At 54.1% G+C, this 14245-nt stretch overlaps 6 protein-coding genes across 6 annotated transcripts; 3 read left to right on the top strand and 3 right to left on the bottom strand.

Annotated features, from left to right (window-relative positions):
• Positions 1-705: 705 nt before the first annotated feature.
• On the bottom strand, positions 706-1345 carry NCS57_00634500 (uncharacterized protein; the record flags this gene model as incomplete). The annotated part of the gene is made up of 4 exons (XM_053056236.1): positions 706-742; positions 801-920; positions 976-1248; positions 1305-1345. The coding sequence occupies 4 exons, from the start codon at positions 1343-1345 to the stop codon at positions 706-708; spliced, it is 471 nt and encodes a 156-aa protein (XP_052915191.1).
• Positions 1346-1655: 310 nt separating this feature from the next.
• On the top strand, positions 1656-3259 carry NCS57_00634400 (uncharacterized protein; the record flags this gene model as incomplete). Its single annotated transcript, XM_053056235.1, has 2 exons — positions 1656-1773; positions 1833-3259. The coding sequence occupies exons 1-2, from the start codon at positions 1692-1694 to the stop codon at positions 3257-3259; spliced, it is 1509 nt and encodes a 502-aa protein (XP_052915190.1). The 5' UTR covers positions 1656-1691.
• A 416-nt stretch (positions 3260-3675) lies between these two features.
• Positions 3676-5488, bottom strand: NCS57_00634300 (uncharacterized protein; the record flags this gene model as incomplete). Its single annotated transcript, XM_053056234.1, has 3 exons — positions 3676-5094; positions 5148-5278; positions 5413-5488. 3 exons carry the CDS (start codon positions 5486-5488, stop codon positions 3676-3678), a joined length of 1626 nt encoding a protein of 541 aa, XP_052915189.1.
• A 1811-nt stretch (positions 5489-7299) lies between these two features.
• Positions 7300-8340, top strand: NCS57_00634200 (Endonuclease; the record flags this gene model as incomplete). Its single annotated transcript, XM_053056233.1, has 1 exon — positions 7300-8340. The coding sequence occupies one exon, from the start codon at positions 7300-7302 to the stop codon at positions 8338-8340; it is 1041 nt and encodes a 346-aa protein (XP_052915188.1).
• Positions 8341-8746: 406 nt separating this feature from the next.
• NCS57_00634100 (Polyadenylation factor subunit 2) lies at positions 8747-11097 on the bottom strand (the record flags this gene model as incomplete). The annotated part of the gene is made up of 3 exons (XM_053056232.1): positions 8747-10393; positions 10448-10563; positions 11013-11097. 3 exons carry the CDS (start codon positions 11095-11097, stop codon positions 8747-8749), a joined length of 1848 nt encoding a protein of 615 aa, XP_052915187.1.
• Positions 11098-12465: 1368 nt separating this feature from the next.
• NCS57_00634000 (O-acyltransferase) lies at positions 12466-14180 on the top strand (the record flags this gene model as incomplete). Its single annotated transcript, XM_053056231.1, has 4 exons — positions 12466-12733; positions 12794-12834; positions 12900-13908; positions 13957-14180. 4 exons carry the CDS (start codon positions 12466-12468, stop codon positions 14178-14180), a joined length of 1542 nt encoding a protein of 513 aa, XP_052915186.1.
• Between the last annotated feature and the right edge of the window lie 65 nt (positions 14181-14245).

Here is a 14245-nt window from a genome sequence, read left to right as displayed (position 1 = left end):
TGTGTTTGAGGTTGACAAGCCCGGAAGGCTGTAAAATGGCGTGGTCTAGTTTGACTTGGGGGTCTAAATCAAGACAGGATGTGTGACGTATATGCCGTCAAATTCTGCTTTAGAGTTGTTGGTCTCTCTCCCCCTTCCAAAGTTGCGAGCCGATGACCCGACAGAGTTCCGGAATAAGAAGAGGCCGGGGATGCCGTCATGTCTCAAGCCGTCGTTTCAGACGACACCAGGCCCACCGAGATCTCCAATCCGTCCACCCAGAGTCATTCCCAGTTGACATCATCTTCGCGTGGTCTTGGCTGGACATGTCCCTTCATCGACATCCATGGATATGTTTGTGACGTGCAGTCAGATCCATTGTCGCAGAGAAATCCCCTTCCCGGGTGCAGTTGTGACTCGTCACATCGACCGGCACCTCATGCACACCATGAGCAGCAAGCAGGTGGTAGACAGACAGTGTAACCAAACTGATTCCCTTTCTGTTTTTGTCTAGTTCCTGTGTAAACCAATCTCAAACGCCGCGCTTATACATGATTAATCAACCTCCGGATGATACACTACTCGGATATGCCAAGCCAAGAGGGAAGAGAGCAGGAACGAAAAAAACGATCCAGCTCGATTGTTGGTCTAAGGCCGGAGAAACGAAACGGGTATATACGCCTCGGGGCAATCGAGCAGTCGGTTCGTCCCGGCCCCTTTCCTCGCTCACTGCAGCAGTTCCTCGCAGGTCCAGTCCTCGTAGCTGCGCAGGACACGATTAGCCATCTCTTGCAGTGTTCCTAGCAGAGTCTGCAACTTACTAGCCGTCCGGAAGGTATCGTCGCACGATCAAGGGGATCTTCTTCTCCCGCATCTCCTTGATGGCAATCTGCAGGGGGTCCGTCTCGCCCTCGAGATCAACAAGCACGGGCGCATTCATGCTGCCTCACGGTTAGCCATCCGGGTCGCGATGCGTCGCGCTCGAGGAATGCAAACCTGATCTGCAGGGCGCGGGTTCCGAGGATGCGCGCCCTCTCGTACTTGGTCATGTAAGGCGTCGTGGTTCGCTCGCCCTCGGGGATCTTCTTGTCTTTGAGCAGCTTCTCGCCGCCCTTGAGCGCGTTCGCGGCGGCAGAGGGGTCTCCAGAAACAACGACGTTGTCCATATCCTCGCCATCCTGAGGTCGGTTCTCGCCATCCTCATCCTCTTCGACAACCTCGGGGTCGTAGTACTCGGTAACCTCCTCGTCCTCGTACATGGGCTCGTCACTGGCAGCCTTTGTCAGAATCGCGTGCGCCGTCATGAGATGGCGACGTAAACTTACCCGCCAGCGCCACCAACATCATCATCACCAAAGTCAGACATCTTGTCTACGTTCAGTTGGTGTTTTCAGTAGTTGAAGGTGTGCTGTGATGGAGAATTGTCTTCGCAATGCCTTGGCTAGCAATCTTGAAAGCAGCTGGTTCAGCCTCGCAAAAAAAGTCCAGAGGCGATGAAAGAAAATGCAGTTCGGCCGGCGTTTTTCCGACGCGCGCCAACGCGGGTGCGGGTGGGTCTTGGTCTTCTCACCGAGCTCACCTTGCACACCTCGGTCCTTGCAGGTCGTCCCCCACCAAAAAATTAAACGTCACCGCCTTAAATTGATTTCGATTCTGCCACTTCCTTGACCATCCCAAATTCAACATCAGGGAAGATCCGGAATGCCAGCATCATGAGTAAGCGAAGTGCTGTCGAAGAGGCGCCTGGGACGCCTTCGGCCAAGAAGCTCCATTCTGATGGTTCAGATGATTTGTGTGAGTTCCCCGTTTTGTAAAACTGTCTTTGAGTTCCATTCGCTAACATCTTGAACAAGATATTGATGATCCCGAAGACGATGTCACGACTGCCCATTCTCCCGCGTCAATGTACGAACCCGATTCGCCTCAGACAGTTAACACTGCCGCCACGACTCCTAGACACAAGTTTCCCTCAGATCTCAAAACCCTTGCTTGCACATGGCCTGGCTGCCCCAAGACCTTCAACCGTCCTGCCAGACTAAGAGACCACCTCAACTCCCACACCAATTCCCGACCATTCAAGTGCCAATACGAGGGATGTGACAAGGATTATATCGAGGATAAGCATCTGAAACAACACATCAAAGCCGTCCACACTCTCGAACGAAAGCATGTCTGTCCCAAGGAAGGTTGCGGCAAGAGCTTCGTCACTGGCACAAGACTCAAGCGACACCAGGCCGTCCACGAAGGGGAGGAAAGGTTCCGCTGTAAAGATTGCGGCCAGAGCTTCAGAAAGAAGGAGACATTGAACAAGCACGTCCGCAAGGATCACCAGGGCCTACCAGCGCTCCAATGCCCTGAAGAAGGCTGTCCAAGAGCCTTCGATTCCAAAGCAACCCTCAAGCGACACCGCGAGAGAGAGCACGGCGAGGCCAAGTTTTGGTGCGGCGAATGTGGGCTCAAGAAGATGCCCAATGGCACCGAGGAGCGGGTGGGATTCACAACCGAGGTGTTGCTCCAGGCCCATATCCGTCAGGAGCACCAGAACTGCCTGTTCTGCGATTTCAAGTCTGGCACACGTTGGGAGTTGGAGAAGCATGTGGAGATGTACCACTCTGGTCAGACGGTCGAGGACCGGAAGACGATCGCATGCCCCTACGCCGAGTGCAAAAAGAAGTTCACCAAGAAATCCAACCTCAATGCCCATATCCGTACCGCGCACGAGGGTTTCCGCTTTGTCTGCGGCGAGGTGAATCTCAGCAGCGCAGGGCTACAGGGCTGGACGAACGACCAAGGCTGCGGCGACAAGTTCAGCACCAAGGTTCGCCTTGAAGATCACATTCGCTACAAGCATCTCGGCCTAGAACGACCGAAGCTTTCCAAGCCCGGGCCTTCCCACCAACAAGTCGACCTCATCGATGAACTCTCAGGCGCTACTAACCAAGCAGAGCGCAAGATCGCCTGCCCTCAGTGCAACGAGGCCTTTATCCGATATCACGACCTCGATGTGCACGTTGAGGCCTGCCATGGCCCACCATTGCAAGCTGACCCCGCCATGTTCCTGTCCGATAACCAGTTCGATTCCAATTCGATCCCCTTTGGTAGCTTCCCTGGAACTCCGGCTTGGCCAGGCGCTATGCAGGAGGATTACATCTTTGCTGCCCAGATGGACTATGACACTCCCCATGACGAATGGCCCGAAGACGAGGCCAACATTCTCCTCCTGGCCCGCGATCCCCAGACACAAGAATCCTTGATAGATCCAGCCCTCGGCGCCCTCTAGTTTTATGGGATGCATTGCACGGCGTTTGTTGAGCCTGTCGGCTCCCGAAAAGTAATTAGATACCCGGCCCCAAGGCCCCGGCGGGTGTCTCTCACAATTGGAGAGCACCGTCATGATGTAGATGAACGAATACATGTCACAAAATACGGCGAGATCAGGTTACGCAAAAGAATACAATCATTTTCCTCAGTTTGAACCAGCCCCCCACGTGCAAGTGATGAATGCACGACCGACCGTCTATAAGACCTAATGAGCCTATATATTTTCGCCTGAAAGAGTTGCCTGAGTCCTGTGTTACCCAACACCATGCAAAGTGAACCAAGAGAGAAAGGAAAAGTAAAAGGCAAGAACGAATTGATGAAGCAAGACAACGAGCGGGCATGTACAATAGGCAATAACCTTTACTATCCCGAATTTCAGTGCGATCCAATTAGAGCATTGCTCAGTCCCAGCAACACCATGCCGAGGAAGCCAAAGAAGATGCACAGATTTCGGTTGTGGTTCAGGCTCAGACTCTCCACAAACAACTGCAGAGCGACACTGACCATAATACCCGAAGTGGCAGCGAATAAACACGCGTAAGCAACCGAGTTGGGCGTCATGTTTGTGCGACTCGCGAGCTTGAACCACAATGCCGCAATACCCGCACCTATGGGCTGAGACAGGCCACCCAAGAACGCGGACCAAGCCATGGCACGCCAGCGGGAGCCGAGAGCCATGTATAGGGGCAAACACATGGCAAACCCTTCCGTGATATTGTGCACAAAGAGGGCCATGAAGACGTTGAAGCCGAGGGCCGGGTTGACGTGGTTGGTGGCATATGTGATGAAGCCTTCAGGGAACTTGTGCAACGCGATAGCGATAGACGTCTGCAGGCCTATGGACAGGAACGCATTGGTCGGCACGTGGTGATGATGCTGAGCCTCGACATCGTCATCCTGCTCTATCGATGAGCACGAGGAGTCATGATCGGAAACCTCAGTCGGGGCGTTGGGGTCAATGGGTTCGCGCGATTTGGCCCTGCTTGTTCGGAAACTCGGGCTAAGGGGCTCGCTTTCATGTACGTCCTCAACGTGGGAATGGTGGTGGTGATCATGATGGTCATGGGGATGGTCGTGACCACGGCCTAGAAAGGATCCAGTGGTAGTGCGAAGGATATGAGGTTGCCGGGGAGGAAGTCCAGACCGATTGCCCAAATGCTTGAAGCACTCCTGGCCACATGGGTCTGTGTATCCATAGCAAGAGTTGAGCTCATCACAGTTGCACTTGGTATCTTGTACAAAGGACATGACCCGTTTTTGAACTTCGCGAATGGATTTCCTCCTCTCTGACAAGGCCTCGGTACTGCTGCTGACGGGTCGGGGTTGGTTAGCGGAGGTAGGACTGAAGGGACGTTGCTGCATCTCATCCCCGCGGGCAGATGCATGTCGCTTAGGGACCCTGGCTTGGCCGTTCCGTGCAGACTCCAAGAGGGGAGTGGATTCAACGGGAGCGTCATGGTCGTGTCCGTTTGCGACTCGCGCCAGAGACTTGTCGACAGGGACGTGCGATGAGGATGGTCGGGATATTCGGTGACGGGCACGGCTTGCCCTCGACTGTCTTCTGCTATGCTGACAGGCTTCGTTGTCTTTGTTAGTGGCCTTATCATGGGTATGGTCGCAGTCCACAACATGAGTTGGCATGAACTGGTGGAGTAACCGTGAAATAGCCTGGATTCCGATGAAGCCGGTGATGAAGCAAGCCATCATGGTCAGGCCAGCGGCTTGTTTGGACCATTTCGCCTCTTCGAAATACTCCTTGGACTCGGGCAGCATGCTATACAGCGCAGAAAACATCTGCGAATTGGTCAGCATATGATGAAAGGTGCAAAGGAGTTTAGGAGTAGTACCATGACGCCGAAGCTCAAACTCAGAGAACATGCCAAGAAGACATTGCTTTCCTGGATTCTAAAATTCTTCTTGCCTGGAAACAGGCGGACGATGCTGTCGACACATACTATGGAAGCGCCGAGAACGCAGGCTAGAGGTTGTCATGGATTAGCAAAGAACAGCGCAGAAAAGATCAAAGTCGCATGATGCGCAACCAGCCTCACGAAGAGGCCACAAGTGTCGCATGAAGCAATCGACGGATAGCAGTAGTGCGATTCGACTTACCAATGCCGCTGACAACGCACATAATCCAACCTCGAGTGTCATTGTCGATGCTGTCCGCCACCACCGTCGTGGCCATGGTCCTGCTGTGTGTAGCGCTTGCTGTGCCTTGCTCCGGCTCTCTGATCTCGGTATAAGCTGAACGAGGGCGGTCACATTAAAGTTGATAGGTTTGGAGAGGCTTGGAAGTGAAGATCCAGGTGGTAAAGTGGCTGGCGGTGATGGGACGTGAAGAAAGCGTGTGAGAGGCGTCGATCTAGGTTCAAGTCTGACGTAGCGAGCCGGGGATGGTGTAGTCTTTGGAGCTGGCTAGCGCAGGGTGGGACCTTTAACCTCGAGTCGCGCCGACAAAGCGAGAAGTGAACGGAAAGGGACAAAGGAAGAAATATGATGTTGATGATTTGGATGCTGAACAATCCAAGATTGATTTGATAGTTGAAAGTGGCAAAAGGCGAAAGGCAAGTTAAGGCGCGCATGAACAATACAAGGCAGGGCAGGCGGCATGGATGGGCTGGGGAGCTTCCTTCTCGGGAGATTTTCAAAATCCCTGGCTCTGCAGACGAGAGGCACAATACAACACAACACAAATACCGGCAGCACGCTCCCTTATCTATTATCCCCTTCTGTGATCACTTGCCGCCAGAAGCCAAATAAGGGGCTCCAAGATGGGGGTTGAAGCCTGGGATCATGAGGCGGTGCCGCCTTACAAGAGCTGTCCCTCAAGGTTCTCACCGTCGAGGTCTGCACATCATTGGATGCCGCCGCACCCGTTGCCCGCCATGGCTTACGAATAATCGGCCTCTACGCGTGAGACAGCAGAGGAAAACACCCTAGAGCTTCTCCACGAACATGTCTTTGACCCGTGGGGGTATGCGGCCAGCTGCTCTGGTGCTGCTGTGTGAGTGGTTCAGCGTTACTTGCGTGAGCCACTCGCACCGAGCCATCACCGTCCTTTGTGCCCTTATCCTCGCACCAAACTTTAGACGGTCGTGATTCAAAAGGTGTTCGATATTCACCTGTGATACTGGCCTCGTTTTATGCTGGACATGGATGTTGCAGACGAGCCGGTTGCGCAGCGAATCACGATATCGCCTTTCGTCATCACCAACTAAGCCATATACCGGGTATGGAGGCTCGGGAGAGCCTCATCCGGCCATCCATTGTCTGTTTCCGATCACATCACGAAGACTGCCACACTTCCGAAATGGCCATCTTTCGTGCCCTAGGTATACATGCTCCGGTAGGCCGATGGTAGTAACGAGTTAGCCCTCGACCCAATACCATGCGTCTGCTGTGAAACAACAGGCGCTCTGCAGTTCCCAACAAGACGGATGAGCTTTAAACTAATTACCTACCTACCCCTCAGACAATCTGGAACACGCACAACTCGCTGCACAAGCGCTGCACAAGAACATGAATGTACAGTCACCGCTCCTCGAGCTCGACCTAACACGTAATGACAGTCTTTTCCATGGCTTCGTGTGACCACAGAATCATCGGTCTGCTCAAGAGTACACATGTCCAAAACAGCTCTCTCACAGTCCAAAACTTTAATAGAATAGTATTTCCAATTTTACTCACCAATACCACCTCGAATCCCAGTGACGTCAAGGACCCCCAGCTTCAGGACCCCTGATCTGATAGCGGGAAAACACCGGTCATCCCCCACGTTCCGAGCTCCCAAAATTTCTACGGCTCCCGGAGCTATCTCGACATCTACCGACATCCTTGTGACCCTCCTTCAAGCCATCACGGGGTTCCCTCACTCGACACTATTGGGCGGTGATTGCTCGTGATATTCACTCCTGGCGACGGACTATAACCTATTGAATTCATTTTTATTCGACTAGTTCCCCTCCGTCACCTTCACGAGCAAATACCATCACAGTCATGTCCAAGACGACGCTCGCTACCATCGCCTGCCTTGGTGCGGGAGGCGGCGCCGCCGTCACGGCCGCCGTTTACGCCCTCCGAGGCGGCAAGCAAGAGCCCAAGATTGCCGCCACCCCGGCCCCGACAACCTCCGTCAACTCAATGGCCGCTCTCCCCGCTCCCACCGTCTCCTCCGGTGCTGTTCCTGCCTCTCAGATCTTTGGACCTCCCGCCGTCGTCCCGCCTAACGCTCCCCTCGGCCCCAATGCCCTCGTCAATCCCGCCGGCCTCTTCGAGTATGGCTTCCCTGGCCCCGTCGCCGACGTAGGCAACCGCTCCGCCCTCATCTCTTCCTACGACCGCCGGCTACGAAACCCCCACTGGGTCGTCGAGCACATCACCCCCGCATCCCTCGCCCATCGTGAGGGCGACCGAAAGAACAGTGCTTTCCTCGAGGATGATTCTGTGCCGCAAAAGTTCCGTGCCTTGCTCAAGGACTACTTCCGCAGTGGCTACGACCGCGGCCACCAGGTCCCCGCCGCCGACTGCAAGTGGTCGCAAAAGGCCATGGACGAGACCTTTTACCTTACAAATATGTGCCCCCAGGTTGGCGAGGGCTTTAACCGTGACTACTGGGCTCACTTTGAGGACTTTTGCCGTCGCCTGACCGTCAAGTATCCCTCTGTCCGAATCGTCACTGGTCCTCTCTATCTGCCCAAGAAGGAGGCCGATGGCAAGTGGTACGTCAAGTACGAGATGATCGGAAGCCCTCCCTCGGTCGCCGTGCCCACCCACTTCTACAAGGTCATCTTTGCTGAGGACGGCCGTGTTGGTGGAAACGTTGCCCTGGGCGCTTTTGTCCTTCCCAACGCCCCTATCGCCAACTCTAAACCCATCACCGACTTTGAGGTTCCCCTTGAGGCTGTCGAGCGTGCCAGTGGTCTCGAGTTTGCTACAAAGCTGCCTCCTCAGCGGAGACGCCGCCTGTGTACTGACACCACCTGTGCCCTGGTGATCCGCGACTTTGCCGACAAGCAAAAGGCATTCCCCAAGAAATAGGTTACACATTACACAGCTTGTGTTGTATATTAGGAAATAAAAATGAGGCATGAAGGGAATGACCAGGGCGGGCGTGGATTTTAAGCATCTATAGGAACCCTAAGCAACTATGTTAAATGAACTGCTGCCTGTAGAGCTTTGGACATTTACTATGGCATGCTCTAAGTTAAAAACCAAGAGCAATGCTACACGCAGTCACACCAAATAAAAATAAGGAAATGATTTCATGATTGATAAATGTGCCATTCTAGGTAGGCCTTAAACGATCCATGCAGTGATGTTACTTTCCCCCGAAGAATATGGCTGCTCTTGAGCTCGATTACAGCAGCCATTCCATACTTTTCATGCTACCACCAACGCCAAAGGGTATCGACCTGTCGACATCGAAAAACGAATTCCCTCACATTTACCTCGCCCGTGTGTACTTGCCTTGACGCTGCTCCTGACGCAGGCTTTCCTCTTGGCTTGGCAATGGAGCCCGTCGTCGGTTGTCACCCTTGAGGTCGGCATCCAGGCCAGGCAGAGGTGGAGGGGGCACTGGGAGAGGAAAGTTGCCAGGGGGAGGAGGCATGCTGCCAGGAGGTGGAATGAGACCGGGTGGCAGCGCTCCAGGGGGAGGCAGAGGGACGCCGGCCTTCTTCATGAGCTCGATGAGCTGAGCGGGATCAGGAGGGTTGTTGGGATCAAGGCCAGGCAGAGGAGGTGGAGGAGCTCCGTTGAGGCCTGGCAACGGGAAGGGCAGAGGAGGAGGGGGAGCGCCCGAGCCAGCGCCAACACCAGGAATAGGGGGTGGTGGGACAGCTGATCCAAGACCAGGCACTCCTCCACCAAGAGGAAGTCCAGGAATGCCGGGAAGGCCAGGGACTGCAGGCTTGGGAGCATCTTGGTCGACCAAAGCATCCATCTCGTCTTCCATCTCCTGCTGTTCCTCCTCCTGTCGCTGACGTCGGTTGCCGCGGCGGTCCCAGGTTCCCTGAGCCTCGGCAGCCGCCTCGCCGATGTGGTAGCGATCCTGAAAGACTTCGGTATCGCCTGGTCGGGCACGGCTCCAGAATCGCGTAATACGGTCGTTAGAGCCTGATGCAAGAATGTGGCCGAGAGGATGCCAGTCCAGAGACCAGATGGCGTAGTCGTGAGCGAAAGGGACCTTGTGCATGGGCCAAACAGACTGAGCAGGGACTGAAGTTGGGTCTGGGCTGTCGTAAGGCGCAACGGTGAAAGGCTGGCCAGGGGGTGGGTTGGGCGAGTCCAGGAGGTAGTGGAAGAGCGAACCATCCATACCACCAGTGCTGAGGAAGTTGGGGTGGATTGGATGCCAGGTGAGAGTGGAGATGTCCTTCTCATGGCCCTTCAGGAGGCAGATGTCGCGCATCATGCGGAGATCGAAAACTCGGGCAGTCTGGTCTCGGGCAGACGTTGCCAGGCAAGCGCCGCGAATCTTCTCGAAAAGGACCTTGGTGATAGTGCTCTTGTGGCCATGGAGAGTCGTGAGGCAGCGGCTGGTGCGAGGATCCCACAGCTTGACCAAATGATCCTTGGATCCGGAAACAAGCAAGCCCTTGGTAGGATGCCAATCGACACTCTTCGCATCCCAGCCGTGACCCTCGAGCTTGGATTCCATCTGGCCCATGGCAAAGTCGAAGATCTTGAGGGTAGAGTCGTCACTGGCAGTGACAAACTTGGAGTCGTTGGGGCTGTAGGCAAGGTCTCGAATGGGGTCAGTGTGAGCGTTGATGCTCTGAACGTTGTTGAAGTTTGGCTGCCAGTACTTGATGACTCCGTCATGGTCGGCCGAGATGAGCCAGTCATCGCTGTGCGAGTATTCAAGAGCACGGATAGCCGAGTCATGAGCCTGCATGATGGTCTCAAAGTTGAAGCCCGTTCCGTTCCACAGGGTGAACTCGCCACTAGTAGAGGCCGTCAACAGTCTGCGACCTTCTGGTGTCCAGCGAACCACGTTGATAGGGTGCTTGATCTTGTTCAGCGATGAGTGGAGATGCTTGATTGGAATGCTATCACCAGCTCTGGTGACTCGAGCTGCAGGGGGGAGCATCTATATCATTCAGGTCAGCGCCAGTTTGATCATCCAAGAGGATGCTGAACTTACATCAACGATATAGCTGGCACTGGGTCGCTCGGCCTCGCCGGCATAACCTCCTCTGTAGTTCGGGACACGATCATGTTGCCAATGAGTGATGGTTGCGCCGTAGTCGGTCACCGGTCCTGAAGGAGTAGCGGTTAGATAGGAGAACAACACCGCCTTGTTCTTGTCTCTCGTGTCGTCCATCGTGGGCGAGGTGACGATGCGATGTTTGATGCCCAACTTGAACGTTTGCTATGACAAGATGTTTGTTTGTCGAGGTCATGGGGAAGAGGGAGAAAACGCAACATGATAAAATCAAGGAGATATTGGGGAACGCTAGATCTGGTATATTGCAATGATATACTCAATGCACAATAGAACCAAGCTATTCATCCCAATGCAGTATACATCTTAGTGGCAAGCGTGTAAATGACATGCTGAATTAGGAAAATGAATACGCGGGGCTAATGTGACTGTATTCAATTTCTCACTTCATCCTGCCACTGGCAAGGAACAATAGCCAACTTGACCATTCAGTGAACAGTGAAGCATCACTGCCGGAATTCAAGGAAACAATAGGGGCACTCACGTCGACCCCGAACTTTGACAAAACCTCCGTCCTGTCCTTGAGCACCACCCCGGTCACCATGATCACCACGAGGCTCGTAGGCCATCGTGACTATTCACGACTCAAAGCACAAGCATCCACAGTAGCTTTCGTGAGAAGCGCGTCGGTTTGGGTGGGTCTTGAAAGGCCGAAAAGGGCCACAATGGAGCTATTCGAGTTTGTGTGTGGGATTGAATGAATCGAGTACTGTCCGAAAGAGAGATATAAGGATATCGACAGGATACAGTTGAGTGATGAGATGCGCAAGCCAATTAAAGACAAAGCCAGATACTGTTCTCCAGAGGCGCGTGAGCTCTCAAGTGAAGTTCTAAGCCAGGGCCAAAGCTCTAATTCAGACGAGGATTAACCGACATGATCCTGGTACGGTCAGGTGACCTCGCGCTCACGCATCTCTGGCATCGTTGGAGGAAGGAACGGATTACTCAGCCATCATGAGAAAAGGTCGCCATGGCCTCCACGAGGCACCTACTGTACCTTAGATACCTAGCTCCCACCCTTTCGCTTTAGATCCTCAACGGGAGATCTGATGAGATCGAGGATCCTCCAAACAGAGCTCCAAATTTATCTCGTACCCCAAAGTTGTTGGGGTCGGAGTAAACGGCTTCTACCCGAGCTCCGATGTCCCGCAATCAACTCACCAGCAGGATGCAATACAACCGCACTTTCACATGCTTTGACGCCAACGGGCGAGATACTGCTCTGCTTACCCCGAGTACCGTCTCAGTCCCCTGCAACGCCACAGGTCCAGAGGTTCCAAGGGGGCTCATGGCCCCACTCAACCGCCCAAGACCACGAGCAGTGCCCGTGTTGACGCTGTTCTTGACTGGATGCTGGCCAGGGGGTGGGATGCTCCCGGATCCCTAGCGTTGATTGCCTTTAGCCTCCCTGTGAGAAGCTCCTGTCGACTGCCAAAAAGGCCCCCGGGCAGCCCCGCCAAGAGGCCCGCCAAACGCTATGAACCCGACTGTCCATCCAAAAGAGGATGCCCTGGAGTTGGTCAGAGGCCATGGCGAAGCTCGATGCAACAAAAAGTCAACCACCCGGACTGCGGACTCAATTCGGGGGCTTGCGAAACCTGGAATTTGCCTCCCCTCCTTTCTCTCGGCTCGATATTGTCATCCGATTCTCGACATTCCTTACTCTAATAACCTCATCTTGCCTTGCCTGATCCCCAGCATCACCCTTTGCTGACGTGCTCCCTTGTGCAGCTCTGGCTGGTTCACCCACTGAAACCGTGGCGTCAGATCTCCTCTCAACCTTGCAACAGTCGCCGCCACCCATATAACTTTGCGTCGACGAGCTCGAGCTCATCATTTTTGTCCCGGTTATCAACGAAGCGCTCTCTGTCCCTGATTCCTTTCTTGCGACCTCACGTCTCTCGACCAGCCCGCCGTCGCGGCAAAACTCATTGACAATGAATTCGGCCACAGCGACGAGCGTAGAAACATCCAATGGCTCGGTTCCGAGCTCAGTCTCCCGGCGCAGCGGCCACGACGTCACTCAGCGCGAACCGCAGAACCGCACCAACGGAGGGGCCACTACCGGGTCTCCCAAGAAGGCTGGCCAGAAGTACAGACATGTTGTTGCGGTGCACTCCAAGACGAGGCCTTCGTGCCTGAGCTACGATTCCGATGCGACGCCCAGCTTCCTCGGTTTCCGCAACTTGATGGTGATCGTATTGGGTAGGTTACAGTGCCCCTCTTCGACCGTTGGCATTGAGCTTCGTCATTGACACTTGGCAGTTGTTGGAAACTTGCGATTGATGATTGAGAACATTCAAAAGGTACTGCGCCTATTCTGGATGCCTGTCTTGATGGCGAACGAGCAGCTAACACGGTGACCAATTAGTACGGAGTTTTGATTTGTCTGAGATGTCACGACTACAGCCGACAAGATGTCTACATGGGACTCCTCCTCTACTTCTTGATCCCATGCCATCTCCTCGCCGCCTATCTCATTGAGCTGGCTGCCGCCCAGCAGGCTCGAGGATCCATTAAGCATGTTAAAGAAGGCCCTGCTGGTGGCCCCTCGGAACAGGAGCGCAAGAAGTTTCACAAGACCTGGGTCATGGTGGCATGGGCTCATGCTGTCAATATCACCCTTGCTCTCGTCCTTACCACTTGGGTTGTCTACTTCAAGATCCACCACCCCTTGATTGGTACACTGACCGAGATGCATGCCGTTATCGTCTGGCTCAAGACGGCCTCGTATGCTTTCACCAACCGTGACTTGCGACACGCTTACCTGCACCCCGTGGAGGGCGAGCGCGAGTTGGTCCCCGAGCTGTACGAACAATGCCCATACCCTAAGAACATCACAGTGGGCAATCTGATCTACTTTTGGTGGGCGCCTACCCTCGTCTACCAGCCTGTCTATCCTCGCACAGACAAGATCAGATGGGTGTTCGTGGCCAAGCGACTTGGAGAGATCTTCTGCCTCAGTGTCTTCATCTGGGTTGCCAGCGCCCAGTACGCTGCACCTGTTCTTCAGAACTCGCTTGACAAGATCGCATCTCTCGACATCATGTCTATTCTTGAGCGGTTGATGAAGCTGTCGACAATCTCCCTCGTTATCTGGCTGGCCGGCTTTTTCGCCCTTTTCCAGTCCTTCCTGAATGCCCTCGCTGAGATCCTGAGGTTCGGCGATAGGTCGTTCTATGATGACTGGTGGAACAGTGAGAGTCTTGGAGCCTACTGGCGAACATGGAACAAGCCTGTCTACACGTATTTCAAGCGTCACGTCTATATGCCTATGATTGGACGTGGCTGGAGCCCGCAGGCAGCGAGCTTTTCCGTCTTCTTTGTCTCGGCAGTTTTGCATGAGATCCTTGTTGGCGTTCCAACGCACAACATCATCGGTAAGCGTAACGCCTCGAGTGCTCGTTGACATGGACTAACTTTTGCAGGTGTTGCCTTTTTGGGCATGTTCCTCCAGCTTCCGCTCATTGCCCTTACCAAGCCTCTAGAAAAGATGAAGCTCGGTCACACCGGAAGGGTGATTGGAAACATCACCTTTTGGGTATCATTTACTATGTTTGGACAGCCTTTTGCGGCATTGATGTACTTTTACGCATGGCAAGCAAAGTACGGAAGCGTGAGCAAACAAATGGCACCAGCAGCCGCCAGCTAGGAGTGTTTTACTGGGTTGGGGCGTAAACCTCATTTTACTGATGTTGTACCAAGAATCCTGGAGTT

Source organism: Fusarium keratoplasticum, chromosome 4 (assembly GCF_025433545.1).
Source record: "Fusarium keratoplasticum isolate Fu6.1 chromosome 4, whole genome shotgun sequence".
NCBI classification, from domain to species: Eukaryota; Fungi; Ascomycota; class Sordariomycetes; order Hypocreales; family Nectriaceae; genus Fusarium; species Fusarium keratoplasticum.
This window is presented reverse-complemented; position numbering and strand designations above follow the sequence as displayed.